Here is a 16781-nt window from a genome sequence, read left to right on the forward strand (position 1 = left end):
CGCCCAACATTATCCGTCTAATCACGTTTCACATCGATGGCTAAACTTGTAGATTAGCTGTCTTACCTTAGTGGACTGTTTTCACAAGCATAACCGCCTCGTGCGTGCCATTGCTGAGAGACGGCTCCATGCGTGACAGTTTTGATTCCTTCCTGGTTGGTTGTTATCATGAACTATCCAGCCTTTGTTTCATAACTGGCTTTATTAACATTTACGGACTCATACGAACTGCAGAACAACATGTTTAGCACTTAGCCTAGCAGTTTCTTCTTCTACACATTTGTCAACCTTTTTGTGCACACAATGCTATCAGCATAACAGCGACGCCCGGTGGATCATGTGAGAACTGTCACAAACAGATCATGATAGTCGTCTGCTGCAAACACGGCCAAAAGCAGAGGAAGCTCGTCCTTTTGAAGGAATACGAGCGAAGTAGGGGAGCTTTTGAGTGCACCATCAAGTGGTGGTACATGATAGCTGCCATTTTTGAGGTGAGACATTGAAGTTTTATCGACTAAAATAAGATTAACCTCCTCTGTAAAAGGCTAAAAGGTTTAGTCGGGTAACGTGAAACTTAAGCCAACTAAGTGCTTTGTGCAACAACTAATGTCAAAAAAACTCATCAAATCAGTGAGTTTAGTCGACTAAACTCGGACATCATAGCCAACCTATAGACAGACTTTGTGAGTTCTATATGGAGCAGAGGCTGTGACTGAGTTTCTCCCAGTGAAAACTGGTACTCCTCAGGGTTGTGTTCTGGCTCTGACACTGTTCAATGACTGCATGTGTCACGCTGGCCAGTAGAAGGTGCTGTGAGTGAAACTCATTCCCAGATGCCAAAAGACATTCTACTGACACATGCTAGGGACCTTAGGTTTTAGCCTGAAGTTGAGGGTATCTGCTTCCCACACTGAGGGACACAACACAGGTTCCACATGGATTGGGTGTTGCACTGGGTTGTGGAAACCAGTGACTCAAGTGTTTTTCTTGTCAAGGAAAGCTTAAGTGACCTTGACTTCACTGACCATGCTGTAATCTTTGGGGAATCAAAGACTCCAACACCTAAACCGAGTCAGGAATCGGAGTGTCTGGGTTTGTGACTGTTCTGGATCAAGACAAAGATACAAGCTTTTAATGACTTCCTCGACTCAGCTATCGGAAACTGATCTGTATGTGGTGAAATTTCTGAACTTTCACCACATACAGATCAGAACTCGGCTGTGACAGTCGTGTCTTTGGGTCCTCAGACCTGGAAGTGCTTGTTGAGTCATTCATTTGCTGTATAGAGGTGTTTGGTGATGTTGACATGATGGCAAAAAAGTCTACATTTTTAGGGGCTGGGTGCTAACCCTAACTTGTCTGTGGTTATGAAACATTTATGTAACTAGTGACCAAAGGCAACAACTTTGGTCTTTTTGGAGGATCCTCGGATACGACTGGAATGACTTTGTCTCAAACAAGCAGTTACTCGAGGAGACTCAGATGAGGAGTATCACATCAGCTTCAACATTACAGCCATGTGGCAGATTTCTCATGGCATGATCCAGCGCACAGGTGACTGAGTGTCAAGGACCCGAGTGAGAGGAGAAGGTCAAGGGTATATCCATGTTTCACCTTGCCGCAGGAGATAGGTGGTTATTTCAGTGTTGCTGGATGAACCCATTGTCTGCCTGGGTGGTCGCCATCCAAGACCCAAGACAGTTCCATGGTGTTGTGTATGCAGTGAAGTGTGGCAGCAGAGCACACTTCCAGACTTGATTTAAACTGAAAAGTTCATGTATCCATCCCCTGACTGGCTGTAAAAGTGTTTGCAGTAATAACAGAATGTTTAACCCTGTTTAACGTGTACTAGTACATGCATGTGTTTGGGAAGTTGAGGAGTTCACGGGAAAATAGGACTCCTTTAAAAGCCGCTGTGTAATTTGAACCATCAGGGTGATCTACATAAAGGACATCAACAGGAAATGTTTTCCTTTTTGTAACTTAATAAATCTGGTAAGATGGTGGAACCCAGTTTCTCAAAACAAACTGAACTCACGTCCTCTGGATGATATTACTTGAGCGGATTTTGTGGAAACTGGATCACAACATTTTGATTAATCTGACTGACAAACAAATAGTTGAATTTGAAAATAAAACCTTCTTGTGTGCTGGTGGAAACACTCACCTTTCCACCTCCTCTTGGGTTGGTGACCGTGGTCAGACTCCAGCTTCCTCTTTCTATCCAGCTTCCACGTTCTCTTCTGGGGTTTCTGGAGTTCCTCCTCGTTGGGCCTGACATCTGCAGGCGGCATGGGAGGAGGAAGATGATGAACAGGGTCATGTGACTTTTCCATTTCATCGTCAGCCACGTCAGTCTGCAGACATCTGTGGAGTATGTCCTCAGCTGAGGGCCTCAAGTCCTCCTAGAAAGAGAGAAGACCAAGATCTAGCACGAATGCACATGACCACTTTTTTTTTAATCCTATGAGATTCACAAAACCAAATGAGCAGGTGGAAGCTCAAATAAAATGTATTAAAAATGTCACTTTTCTACACAGTGATGATATCTGAGCCTCAACATGACAGAAGGTCATGATCTTTATTTTCTACACAACTTCTACAGACACACAGACAGACATGACAGAAAACATCTGGACTCACACATCATGCAAATATGCTGTCAGATATTTAAAAAAAAAATCTTCTCTGTTAATTCAGCCCACTACTTTAACATTTTAGCCATGTGGTGTGTTTATTTATGGTTGAGTTTTGAGGACCCCATTGGCTGGAGAAGGCCAAGTGGACATGCCCACATTTCACATGGCCACAAGCATTGCTGCATTTTAATGAACCAGCACTTGTACCTCTCAGCACATCCATCAGAGGACGGCCAAGAAAGATCAAACTCACAGAAAATGACAACAGTGAAGGGCTGAACTAAGAGCAGAGCAGATGATTGAGTGACTCACCCTGATTTGCAGCATGTCCCTGATTAGGGAGTCCAGTTTGTCTGAATAGCGGGACGGGATTCTTTTGTGCTCCCCACTGTTGATGTTGTCTGTCATTTTTTTTGCTCCACCAGCAGCAAACGGATGCCTAAAGAGGACAAATTAAAGACAAATTTATCAGCTTTTGTTTTCAACAAAGTCTGTAAAATCAGCTCAAGTGTGTTTCAGAACTTACTTTAAGGCACACAGGTAGTAAATCAGACACCCCAGGGACCAGATGTCTGACTTCTCCTTGTAAACTTTGCCGTTAGTTTTTTCCTGGAGAAACAACAACAACAAAATGGTTACACAATGTGCACAATTTTGGGTGAGATTGTCCTCATTTTCAAGAAGACACTTTGTGTTGTAAATGTAACGTTTGAATTTTGTCATTTCTGAGAAAGAAATTTCAGACCAGGTCCAGAGGTCTGGACTCAGAGCACAAGTGGACCTTCCTCAGCACAGGTGTAAATCTGATGATGAAGGAAACTCAAACGTCTCCACCCACAGTCATGTTTAAAGGTGTAGATCAGGGGTCACCAACACTGCTGCTGGAGGTCACCAGCCCTGCATGTTTTCCATGTGTACCTCCTGCAGCCTGATGTTTCATCAAGTCTTGTGGTTCCTTGGTCCTGATTGTCCTGATTCAGTTCATTAGCAGTGGCTGGAGCAGGAAGAGTTGGAAAACATGCAGGGCAGGTCATCTCCAGGAGCAGGGTTGGTGGCTCCACATGTAGATCATCCAGTGGTGCAGAAACGACCACTGTGACTGAGGAAGATCCCTTTGTGCTCTGCATTGACCCGTACATGTAAACCTCTGATATTTATCCTCACAAGAAGGTCGTTCAAAAAGAAAGAGAAAAGAACAATGACTTACTGGAGACATGTACGGCCGACTCCCAACTTTTGAATGTGCAAAGTGGTACTTGGTGGGAAGGATCTCTGCCAGCCCAAAATCACCGAGCTTCACGGTGAGGTTCTGGTGGAGGAAAACATTTGCTGGCTTCAGGTCCTGGTGCAGCACAACACTCCCATCAGGACGACTGTGGCAGTGCTTCAGCGCTGAGGCAAGTTGCTCCAAAACCTGAAAAATGAATTCTTCTTCTATAGAATTCCTGTTGGGACAAAGAGACCGTTAATACTGCAGACACGGCTACAAAGCACAGAATAAAACTCTCCTGACATGATGGTGTGTGATGAAAATCCCAAGACAAATCAAGATCACGATTTACCCTTTCTTGATGGCATGTTTGATGAGGTGAGACAGATCACCATGCTCACAGTACTCCATCACAATGTAGAACTCCTTATTCTTGTCTACAAAGTGATCGTAATACTGTACGATGTTTGGGTGGTTGAGCATCTTCAGGAGTGCCACCTCTTGGAGGAGCCTGTTGATTTGATGGGTGGACATGTCCCTGAAGCTCACCACCTTGCAAGCCAGGATCTACAGATACAAATAGGTTTATTAAAGACAGTAAAATTCAAATCATTTCCACAATAATCCCAGTTGAGTGGGAAACTGTCCAAACTTTGTTAAGTTTGATTTATGCTTCTCCATCTCCGCAGCAACACAGAGCCCTCTGCATACGTTCTCTGAACCCGTCTCCTTAGCCCAACGTGCACCTCTCAAAAATGGAAGCTACACATCGAAAAGATGGAGACCACAAGGGCTGTGATTGGTCACTTTTCTAGTTTCACTCCTTCCTCTCCTTTCAGATTTAAAAGTTTTTGCAGAGCGCACGGCGATTACACCTCTGTCATGGCTCAAATAAAGAAACATTTTGCAGAATAGTCCACAAATATAACCAACTTCACAACACAGAGTCAAAAAAGTACAAAGATGCTCAAAGGACCTACAATTCATGGAAGGAAATTGCACATAATGTTAGTTTGGATGCTGATGATTGTGTAAAGAAGTGAAGGTCATTGATGAAAAAATAAATCCAGAAAAAAAACAAAAAAAAAAACAAAACAATTAGGAACAATGACAATGCAGAAGGAAAGAAAGTCTTTGCCTTGTTCTTCACGTTGCGCCCCCTATTGCGATGGTAAATTGCAGTACGACACCCACCAATGCAACAGAGAACTTGAAAAAGGTCACGCCCACCGTCAACGTCATTGCGTAGCCACGGAGTCACAGAGTAGAAGAAGCATAAATCAAGTTTTAGTTTAAGTGTAAAATATTGATTTAATAGAGAACAGCAAGTAAACTTTAGAAAGGAGTCACATCTTTTGGCTTATTACATTGAGGATAAGAACATTTTGTACTTTTTCCAGAAGAGACAACAACTCTCTTCTTAGCATCAATGTAAACAGCTAAAAAAAAAACAAAAAACACATTGACTGCTAAATCCACAAAATGAAAAGTTGACTTTGATAACGTTAAAATGCTAAACTGCTAAGAAATTTAGCAGATGCTTCCCTCAACTTTTATCATTTTAATGTAATTATTTGGAGGAGTAGATTCAAAATCAAGGGCGATGTAAGCACATGGCTAACTGTTAGCATATCACACAGACAGCATTCACTAACAAACATCAGTTTAATCATTTATGTTTCACAACAACAAACGTGGCTACATTATTCTGACCCAGTCAGACCAGCAGGATCCTCATGGATTACTTACTGTCCAGAAAGTGAATTTGGAGGTGCAAAAAGAGGAAGCAAAGATGAGGTTGCTAATGCTAATGCTAGCTAAGGCAACAGAATGAACCCCACAAAACTTCACAACAAATCACTTCTTCATGAATGTAAATCACTGGCCACAACAGGGAACAGATGGAATTTACCACATGCAGAAAACATACATGACTGCTGCTTTAGGATTATTAAACATGGTTAAACTCAATAATGATGGGAGAGGCTAACAGCAGCTAACTGCTACAGCAGGAAATAAACACACAAAAATGAACTGCAAATGATCTAAAAACTCCAACATGTATAATATTAGGGTGTAGACACATTTTTGACTCTTAAACTTTGTTCATTTATTTATATTTTTTAAGAGAAGAAAAAAGTTTCAGTGTTACTTTTCCATCAGATATTCTTCTGACTTTCTGGCATCTTCCAAAGGAGCCAGAACCAACTGTATCCAACGGTTGATATTTGCAAGCAGAAGACATTCTGATGCTCTGTTTCAACTATTGACCTTCTCCTTCTGTAGACTGATCACCACTGAATGATATTTCAGCTGGCAGTTTCTTCGATCCTAACTGAAAGTGGCGCTGTAGCACTGGTACCACAGTCTTTTATACAAAGAGACTGGTAGCGTTTTTGAAAACATGGCTGTGATTGGTCCAATCTGATACGTCGGCCGCTATTGGCTATCACGCCGCGCTCTGTGATTGGCTGTGGCGTTACTGCTGAAAATGTAAGTTGGTTCCACTCCTCCAGAGACTGTGGTACCAGGGCTACTTAAAAACAAAGGCTGCAGCCAATCTGAGAGCAGCGTGTCTCAGCCAATCAGCAAAATGTCAGAATCCTGACTAAAAGTCACGTGACCAAATAATCCGATACCAACTCCTTTGCATTGGCTGGAGGAGTGGAACCAACTTAATATGTCATCAAGCCAATATTCACTTTGTGATGTCAAAGGAGCCATCTTGGATAGTGGTGACCATTTTGGATCGTTGCTTACTTAAAAATGTTCTATAACCCCCATGGTTATATATATATATATATATATATATATATATAAAACCCCCATGGTTTTATATATATATATATATTATATATATATTATATATTATAATATATATATATATATATATATATATATAGTGAGGAAAATAAGTATTTGAACACCCTGTGATTTTGCAAGTTCTCCCACTTAGAAATCATGGAGGGGTCTGAAATTTTCATCTTAGGTGCATATCCACTGTGAGAGACATAATCTAAAAAAAAAAAAATCTGGAAATCTGTTGTGTGGGCCGCTGAAGAGGAGGTACTGCTGGCCCACCACCAACAGAGGGCGCCCTGCCTGGAGTGCGGGCTCCAGGCACCAGAGGGCACTGCCGCATCATGGGAGTAGCCTGGGTGACAGCTGTCACCCATCACCAGACACAGCTGTTCTACTCAGCACCGAGGTATATCAGGAGGACGGCGTCTCCACCTCAGTGCCGAGATATCGCCTTGAGATAGAGGTAAATTACTCTGCAGCATATTCTGTATATTTGATAATACGTGTTAAACCTTTCAGGACAGCTGACTACCGAAAGCCAATTGCTTGGATAAGTACTCACCTTCCTGTTTTAACGTGACGAGAGGTGGAGGCGGCTTCTTCCCTCTCCGTGTTACTGGGTGCAGCCGCATCCACACCTGTGTGTTTGTTGCTCTCTCTTGCCAGCAGTACCGGATCCGACGAGCGGAGGCAGTGGCCACCTGGGACTTCGGGACTTGGCGGTTCCAGTATTTCCAGGGTTCGGTGGCAGAGGAGATCTGGGTGGTTCCGGTTCGACTCGGACGGACGTCTCCTACCTTCGAGCCTGCCCACACGACACCAGCAGAATTCGGCTTAATCCCAAATTGTTGATTGTTGTATTGGTTGTGCTCGTTTCACAACAGTAAAACTTGTTATTTACCTTCTCCATTGTCCGTTCATTTGCGCCCCCTTTTGTGGGTCCGTGTTCCTACACTTTCACAACAAAATCACAATGTATGATTTTTTAAATAATTTATTTGTATGTTACTGTTGCAAATAATGGTTCTTGGTCCAGCCAGACATCTGCATCATTGTGACCAGTTGGCACTTAATTTTGGTTCATGTGTTGAGTATCATATGGACAAAGTGAGGAATCTTGGAGTACTTTTTGATCCTACATTGTCTTTTGGTCCCCACATTAGAGACATTACGAGGATTGCCTTCTTTCATCTGAGAAATGTGGCGAGGATTCGTCCCATCCTGTCTATGGCTGATGCTGAGACTTTGATACATGTGTTTATTTCTTCCAGACTGGATTATTGTAATGTTTTATTTTCTGGCCTGCCGCAGTCTAGCATTCGAGGACTTCAGTTGGTACAGAATGCTGCTGCCAGACTTTTGACACAAAGTAGAAGGTTTGACCACATTACTCCCATTCTGGCATCCCTTCATTGGCTACCGGTTTCTGCCAGATCGGATTTTAAAGTTTTATTGTTGGTTTATAAAATTGTTCATGGACTGGCACCTTCTTACCTGGCGGACTTGGTTAAGCCCTATGTACCTGCGAGGCCCTTGCGTTCACAGGGTGCAGGGCTTCTGTGTGTTCCAAGGATGAACAAGAAGTCTGTGGGGTATAGCCTTCTCGTACCGTGGTCCGACTCTTTGGAACGATCTACCTGCTGTTATTCGGCAGTCTGACACAGTGGAGACTTTTAAATCAAGACTGAAGACCCACTTTTTTAGACTGTTTTATCATTAATTTAATTTATTTGTGTTTGCTTTATAATTTCCTTTTATTCTTCTGTGTTTTATCTTTTAATTGTGCTTTTCTTGCTTTTAATTTTGATTTTTGATTAATTTGTGTTGTGAATTGTGTGAAGCGCCTTGGGGCGATTTTGTTGTGAGTTGGCGCTATATAAATTAATAAATTGAAATTGAAATTGAAATAAGTATTTGAACACCTGTGAAAATCAATGTTAATATTTGGTACAGTAGCCTTTGTTTGCAATGACAGAGGTCAAACGTTTCCTGTAACTCTTGACCAAGTTTTCACACACTGCAGCAGGGATTTTGGTCCACTCATACATACAGATCTTCTCCAAATCTTTCAGGTTTGGAGTTTCAGCTCCCTCCAAAGATTTTCTATTGAGTTCAGGTCTGGAGACTGGCCAGGCCACTTCAGGACCTTGAAATGCTTCTTATGGAGCCCTCCTTAGTTGCCCTGGTTGTGTGTTTGGGGTCATGGTCATGCTGGAAGACCCAGCCATGTTACATCTTCTATGCTCTTACTGAGGGAAGGAAGTTGTTTGCCAAAATATTGCAATACATGACCCCATCCATCCTCCCTTCAATACGGTGCAGTCGTCCTGTCCCCTTTGCAGAAGAGCAGCCCCAGAGTATGATGTTTCCACCCCCATGCTTCACGGTTGGGATGGTTTTCATGGGGTTGTTCTCATCCTCTAAACATGGTAAGTGGAGTTGATTCCAAAAAGCTCTATTCTGGTCTCATTTGACCACATGACCTTCTCCCATGCCTCCTCTGGATCATCCAGATGGTCACTGGTGAACTTCACACGGGCCTTGACATGTGCTGGCTTGAGCAGGGGGACCTTGCTGCCCTGCAGAATTTTAAACCATGACAGCATCATGTGTTACTAATGTAATCTTTGTGACTGTGGTCCCAGCTCTCTTCAGGTCATTGACCAGGTCCTCCTGTATAGTTCTGAGCTTTCTCAGAATCATCCTTACCCCACAAAGTGAGATCTTGCATGGAATCCCAGACCGAGGGAGAGTGACAGTCATCTTGTGTTTCTTCCACTTTCTAATAAATAATCACAACAGTTGTTGTCTTCTACCAAGCTGCTTGCCTGTTGTCCTGTAGTCCATCCCAGCCTTGTGCAGGTCTACAGTTTTGTCCCTGGTGTCCTTAGACAGCTCTTTGGTCTTGGCTATGGTGGACAGGTTGGAGTGTGATTGATTGAGTGTGTGAACAGGTGTCTTTTATACAGGTAACAAGTTCAAACAGGTGCAATTAATACAGGTAAAGAGTGCAGAATAATCAATCAATCAATCAATCAACTTTTTTCTTATATAGCGCCAAATCACAACAAACAGTTGCCCCAAGGCGCTCCACATTGCAAGGCAAGGCCATACAATAATTATGAAAAACCCCAACGGTCAAAACGACCCCCTATGAGCAAGCACTTGGCCACAGTGGAAGGAAAACTCCCTTTTAACAGGAAGAAACCTCCAGCAGAACCAGGCTCAGGGAGGGGCAGTCCTCTGCTGAGACTGGTTGGGGCTGAGGGAAAGAACCAGGAAAAAGAGATCGATCACTAATGATTAAATGCAGAGTGATGCATACGGAGCAAAAAGAGAAAGAAACAGTGCATCATGGGAACCCCCCCACAGTCTACGTCTAAAGCAACATAACCAAGGGATGGTCCAGGGTCACCCGATCCAGCCCTAACTTAAGCCTTAGCGAAAAGGAAAGTTTTAAGCCTAATCTTAAAAGTATGAGGGTATCTGTCTCCCTGATCTGAATTGGGAGCTGGTTCCACAGGAGAGGAGCCTGAAAGCTGAAGGCTCTGCCTCCCATTCTACTCTTACAAACCCTAGGAACTACAAGTAAGCCCGCAGTCTGAGAGCGAAGCGCTCTAATGGGGTAATATGGTACTACGAGGTCCCTAAGATAAGATGGGACCTGATTATTCAAAACCTTATAAGTAAGAAGAAGAATTTTAAATTCTATTCTAGCATTAACAGGAAGCCAATGAAGGGAGGCCAACACGGGTGAGATATGCTCTCTCCTGCTAGTCCCGTCTACTCTAGCTGCAGCATTCGAACCAACTGAAGGCTTTTTAGGGAACTTTAGGACAACCTGATATAATGAATTACAATAGTCCAGCCTAGAGGAAATAATGCTGAATTAGTTTTTCAGCATCACTCTGAGACAAGACCTTTCTGATTTTAGAGATATTGCGTAAATGCAAAAGGCAGTCCTACATATTTGTTTAATATGCGCTTTGAATGACATATCCTGATCAAAATAACTCCAAGATTTCTCACAGTATTACCAGAGATCAGGGAAATGCCATCCAGAGTAACGATCTGGTTAGACACCATGCTTCTAAGATTTGTGGGCCAAGTACAATAACTTCAGTTTTCTGAGTTTAAAAGCAGGAATTAGAGGTCATCCATGTCTTTATGTCTGTAAGACAATCCTGCAGTTTAGCTAATTGGTGTGTATCCTCTGGCTTCATGGATAGATAAAGCTGGGTATCATCTGCGTAACAATGAAAATTTAAGCATACCGTCTAATACTGCCCAAGGGAAGCATGTATAATGAATAAAATTGGTCCTAGCCAGAACCTTGTGGAACTCCATAATTAACTTTAGTCTGTGAAGAAGATTCCCATTTACATGACAAACTGTAATCTATTAGACAAATATGATTCAAACCACCGCAGCGCAATGCCTTTAATACCTATGACTGCTCTAATCTCGTAATAAAATTTTATGGTCAACAGTATCAAAAGCAGCACTGAGGTCCAACAGAACAAGCACAGAGATAAGTCCACTGTCCGATAAGAAGATCATTTGTAACCTTCACTAATGCTGTTTCTGTACTATGATGAATTCTAAAACCTGACTGAAACTCTTCAAATAGACCATTCCTCTGCAGGTGATCATTACTGTTTTACAACTACCCTCTCAAGATCTTTGAGAGAAAAGGAAGGTTGGATTGGCCTATAATTAGCTAATAGCTGGGTCAAGTGATGGCTTTTTAAGTAATGGTTAATTACTGCCACCTTAAGGCCTGTGGTACATAACCAACTAACAAGATAGATTGATCATATTTAAGATTGAAGCATTAAATAATGGTAGGACTTCCTTGAGCAGCCTGGCAGAATGGGGTCTAATAAGCAGTTGATGGTTTGGATGAAGTAACTAATGAAAATAACTCAGACAGAACAATCGGAGAGAAAGAGTCTAACCAAATACCGGCATCACTGAAAGCAGCCAAAGATAACGATACATCTTTGGGATGGTTATGAGTAATTTTTTCTCTAATAGTCAAAATTTTGTTAGCAAAGAAAGTCATAAGTCATTACTAGTTAAAGTTAATGGAATACTCAGCTCAATAGAGCTCTGACTCTTTGTCAGCCTGGCTACAGTGCTGAAAAGAACCTGGGGTTGTTCTTATTTTCTTCAATTAGTGATGAGTAGAAAGATGTCCTAGCTTCACGAAGGGCTTTCTATAGAGCAACAAACTCTTTTTCCAGGCTAAGTGAAGATCTTCTAAATTAGTGAGACGCCATTTCCTCTCCAACTTACGGGTTATCTGCTTTAAGCTACGAGTTTGTGAGTTATACCACGGAGTCAGACACTTCTGATTTAAAGCTCTCTTTTCAGAGGAGCTACAGCATCCAAAGTTGTCTTCAATGAGGATGGTAAAACTATTGACAAGATACTCTAACTACCTTACAGAGTTTAGGTAGCTACTCTGCTCTGTGTTGGTATATGGCATTAGAGAACATAAAGAAGGAATCATATCCTTAAACCTAGTTACAGCGCTTTCTGAAAGACTTCTAGTGTAATGAAACTTATTTCCCCACTGCTGGGTAGTCCATCAGGGTAAATGTAAATGTTATTAAAAAATGATCAGACAAAAAGGGAGTTTTCAGGGAATACTGTTAAGTCTTCTATTTCCATACCATAAGTCAGAACAAGATCTAAAATATGATTAAAGTGGTGGGTGGACTCATTTACTTTTTGAGCAAAGCCGATAGAGTCTAATAATAGATTAAAATGCAGTGTTTGAGGCTGTCATTCTCAGCATCTGTGTGGATGTTAAAATCGCCCACTATAATTATCTTATCTGAGCTAAGCACTAAGTCAGACAAAAGGTCTGAAAATTCACAGAGAAACTCACAGTAACGACCAGGTGGACGATAGATAATAACAAATAAAACTGGTTTTTGGGACTTCCAATTTGGATGGACAAGACTAAGAGACAAGCTTTCAAATGAATTAAAGCTCTGTCTAGGTTTTTGATTATTAATAAGCTGGAATGGAAGATTGCTGCTAATCCTCCGCCCCGGCCCGTGCTACGAGCATTCTGACAGTTAGTGTGACTCGGGGGTGTTGACTCATTTAAACTAACATATTCATCCTGCTGTAACCAAGTTTCTGTTAGGCAGAATAAATCAATACGTTGATCAATTATTATATCATTTACCAACAGGGACTTAGAAGAGAGAGACCTAATGTTTAATAGACCACATTTAACTGTTTTAGTCTGTGGTGCAGTTGAAGGTGCTATATTATTTTTTTCTTTTTGAATTTTTATGCTTAAATAGATTTTTGCTAGTTATTGGTGGTCTGGGAGCAGGCACCGTCTCTACGGGGATGGGGTAATAAGGGGATGGCAGGGGGAGAGAAGCTGCAGAGAGGTGTATAAGACCACAGCTCTGCCTCCTGGTCCCAACGCTAGACAGTCACAATTTAGAGGATCCCAAAAAATTGGCCAGATTTCTAGAAATGAGAGCTAAGAGGACTTCTTAAAGAAAAATTAACAAGTCTGTGTGAGCCAGAATTCTTGCTGGTTGGTAGGTGTTCAAATACTTATTTGCAGCAGTAACATACAAATAAATTATTAAAAAATCATACATTGTGATTTCCAGATTTTTTTTTTTTTAGATTATGTCTCTCACAGTGGACATGCACCTAAGATGAAAATTTCAGACCCCTCCATGATTTCTAAGTGGGAGAACCTTGCAAATCGCAGGGTGTTCAAATACTTATTTTCCACTGGTCCTATCTATCTATATATATCTGCCAGTTATTGTTGCTTGTATGAAAATCTGACCATCCTTCTGATATTATATATTCTCATGTGCAGTGTCTGTCCCACTGCTCTGCATGTTTTACAATGGAAAACAGAAAACTGACCTTTTTGGATGTAAAGTCAGTAAAGTGCCTGTCAAATTCTGACAAGATGCTCTGCACATGATCATCATAACGGCAGCTTAGGCTCCACGTTCTTGTCCGGGTGCTTAAGTTCATTTGCTGTGGGTCTGCTAAAAACTGGGTGCAAATAGATAGTTATAGGTAATAATTTGTCATTTCAAATCTGTATCTTATATTTCAGGTGAAAGAGATATGTATTTATTAATTTATTTAAATAAATCAATCTGTGCATTTAGGAAAAATTATCCTGGACAGATGATCAGACACTTGAACATTTACATTTGCATGAAAAATACATTTTTTTTTTTTGTCTTGCAGTTGACAGCAGGCAGCTGGGATAATGTCTGCAGATCTAATAAGCTGATGCTGCTCAGGTTTAATATATCAGCATTTTAAATCTAGTTTTCAAATTAATCTGTAACAAGATCAATTCTGAGTTTGAATTTTAAAATGTCAGATTGATTATTTGTGTGGTGACACAAAAATGATATAACCAAAAGCATTAATCAAGAGTTAGTAATATTTATTTATTTATTTATTATTATTATTATTATTATTATTATTATTATTATTATTATTATTATTATTATTATTATTCTACGAATAAAAGTACCTTATGGCTTTAGCTAGGCCAACATTTTTTCTCTATTGTCATCATCACGATGGACTGGAATAGATCAGTTGTTGTCCCATTCTGGAAAGGAAACGGTAATCACATGGACTGTAACAACTCCAGGCGTACCATATTATAATGCAGCCCCATCAAATCCCTTCTAAACCTGCTACTGGGATGGAAGCTGTCTGCTCCAAAATATCAAAACACCAAATGCCTGACAACTGCAGGGTAATGGAGGTGACATCACATCTTTAATTGGTCTTCCTAAATGACACTGAGATGGATCTGAGCCTGTTTTGTGAGTTTTCCGGTGTTGCAAACCAAACGGTCCACCCCTAAAAATCGGTCCGCCCTTTGCATTTGCGCATGCGTCATTTTGGACCACAGCAGCACATCTGAGATGGAATCTCTTCACCAAAAGCAATCAAATGGATTAATGGGATATTAACCATCAATGATAAAGGTAAAACCTCTTAAATCATTCCAAAGTCAGTTTTAACTAGAAACAAGGCTGTTTTAAGCAGAAAGGAGGCGAAATTCCGTGACTCTTTGAAATGGCCGACGCGCCATGAACGCATTAGCTGGCTGCTCATTTAGCCACAGTGCTCTGATTGCTGAATTTATGTGGAAATGATTGTTGTACAAAAGCTTCAGATATCTGTTGCTGAGATAGATGATGACTGGTGTGCAGTTTGAAGTAGAAACGAGGTGTTAATCCGTGAACCACGTCATCGGGGGGACTGATTTTTAGGGGGACCGTTTGTCAGCAACACCGTTTGTGGGAGTCAGCGGAATGTGACACCACAGCGGCATCAGCTGAAATAGGCTTGTGACACTTGTGGCAGCTGTCACATCAATCAGGACTTGATAAACGTTCAAGGTGGGATTGATGAGATTCTGGCTGATTGACGTTAAAACTGACAGATGAAAACGCTGATCCATATGGTGAAACTTGGGTGATGCTGTAACAGCTCTCTCTGATCAGCAGGGACATTTAGGAAAGGTTTTCCAGAGAGGGCGACTGTTAAGACAAAGAACACTGTATTTGAGTCATTCAGGTGCTTTGAGAGGAGACCTTGAAGTCGAGTTTAATCATTGAGCACGGTTGTAGGCGTATCCTCTGTGTCAGGATTAGGATGAGGATGTTTTAGGCAGGTTGACAGATCCATTCGGTAGTTCGTATAAATACTTTGGCTTGTCACCATTTGTGCACGCTTTATGGTCACACTTAATCAAATTACAAACCAAACCTCACTGATGTTTGTCAACTCCGTGTAGTATGGGGTTAAAATTGTCTCAATATTTGTAAATGCACACAGGGTGATCTACAAATAATCATTGATTTGCAAATGTGTTCAGATATCCACAAATGCAAATTTCATATTTGTAACTTGTAAATTGGTCTTTGCAAATAATGTTGTATTTGCAAATATAAAACTTAATTTGTAAAAAAAAAATTACATTTGTAAAACTGGAAAGTGTATTTGTGAATTGAGTTTCAGCATTTGTGGATCACCAATTACACGCATTCATCGCTTTCCTCTGTGCCGTAATTTTGAGACATTCTTTTCGCGAAATCCACACAGATCCACAAACAAATGCCTACTGATTCACAAATACAGACGCACACTGGATATCACAATAGATGGCCAATGTGTGGTTCCATTCAGTTGATGTGGCAAGCTGAACTAGATGCTCCTGGAGGGAGAGAAGACCGACATTTCAGAATAATTCATTTCACATTACCGTAATGGAGTCGTCTGATGGATCGGTATGTAGTGTGATATTGTCTGCAAGGTCAATGATTTTTTAAAAATTATGTGTCCGCGGATTCATCATGGGGAGGGGGGCGGGGGTGGTTAGTGTTGTACTCTTTAACCGCGTGGTTCAATAAGGCGTATTAAACAGCATTGCGCCGGTGCGTGCTCCATGACACAGACATGCTGCAAAATTCTTCTTCTTTAAAAACTTGAAAGTTCTAAAAGTTTTGCCTAGGTCCACAGGCTACATTTAGCTAAGCTTCGCACAGGAATCACACAGTGGTCACCGCAGCAACCAACCAGTCCCGCTTTAACGATAACTGTCACAACAGCCAGGCTTTGAGTGGCATTTATTCTCGAACTTCCGCGGATCCAAGGGAAACTGATTTGATCTGTAACACACAGATCATGTCTGCGGACTTTATAAAACTTGCATGAATGTCGTACAAAAAAGAACACTTTTGGCGATAAGCATTTTAAAAAACTCAGTAACGATCACGATTAAAGAGTCATCCGGGAGCATATAGTTTCAGCTTGTCACATCAATGAATGGAACCACACTGCCATCTAGTGGATATCCATTGTGCATGAGTGTGTAATTTGTGAATCAGTCGTCATTTGTTTGTGGATCTGTGTGGATTTCGCAAAAAGAATGTCTCAAAAATTACGTCGCAGAGGAAAGCGATGAATGCGTGTAATTGTTGATCCACAAATGCGAAAACTCATCACAAATACAGTTTCCAGTTTTACAAATGTAATTTTTTTTTTTTTTTTACAAATTAAGTTTTATATTTGCAAAATACAACATTATTTGCAAAGAC

At 41.2% G+C, this 16781-nt stretch overlaps 1 protein-coding gene across 1 annotated transcript in view; it reads right to left on the minus strand.

Moving 5' to 3' along the window:
* Positions 1-848: 848 nt before the first annotated feature.
* Positions 849-16781, minus strand: part of LOC117511415 (serine/threonine-protein kinase Nek2-like) — a 90058-nt gene continuing 74125 nt past the window's right edge. The window contains exons 2-7 of the mRNA XM_034171443.1: positions 4202-4416; positions 3847-4084; positions 3166-3248; positions 2952-3078; positions 2168-2405; positions 849-910 (exon numbers count right to left, since the gene is read on the minus strand). Of these exons, the coding sequence (XP_034027334.1) occupies positions 849-910; positions 2168-2405; positions 2952-3078; positions 3166-3248; positions 3847-4084; positions 4202-4416 (963 nt within the window). The remainder of the gene's footprint in view (positions 911-2167; positions 2406-2951; positions 3079-3165; positions 3249-3846; positions 4085-4201; positions 4417-16781) is intronic.

Source organism: Thalassophryne amazonica, chromosome 6 (assembly GCF_902500255.1).
Source record: "Thalassophryne amazonica chromosome 6, fThaAma1.1, whole genome shotgun sequence".
In the NCBI taxonomy this organism is placed as follows: domain Eukaryota; kingdom Metazoa; phylum Chordata; class Actinopteri; order Batrachoidiformes; family Batrachoididae; genus Thalassophryne; species Thalassophryne amazonica.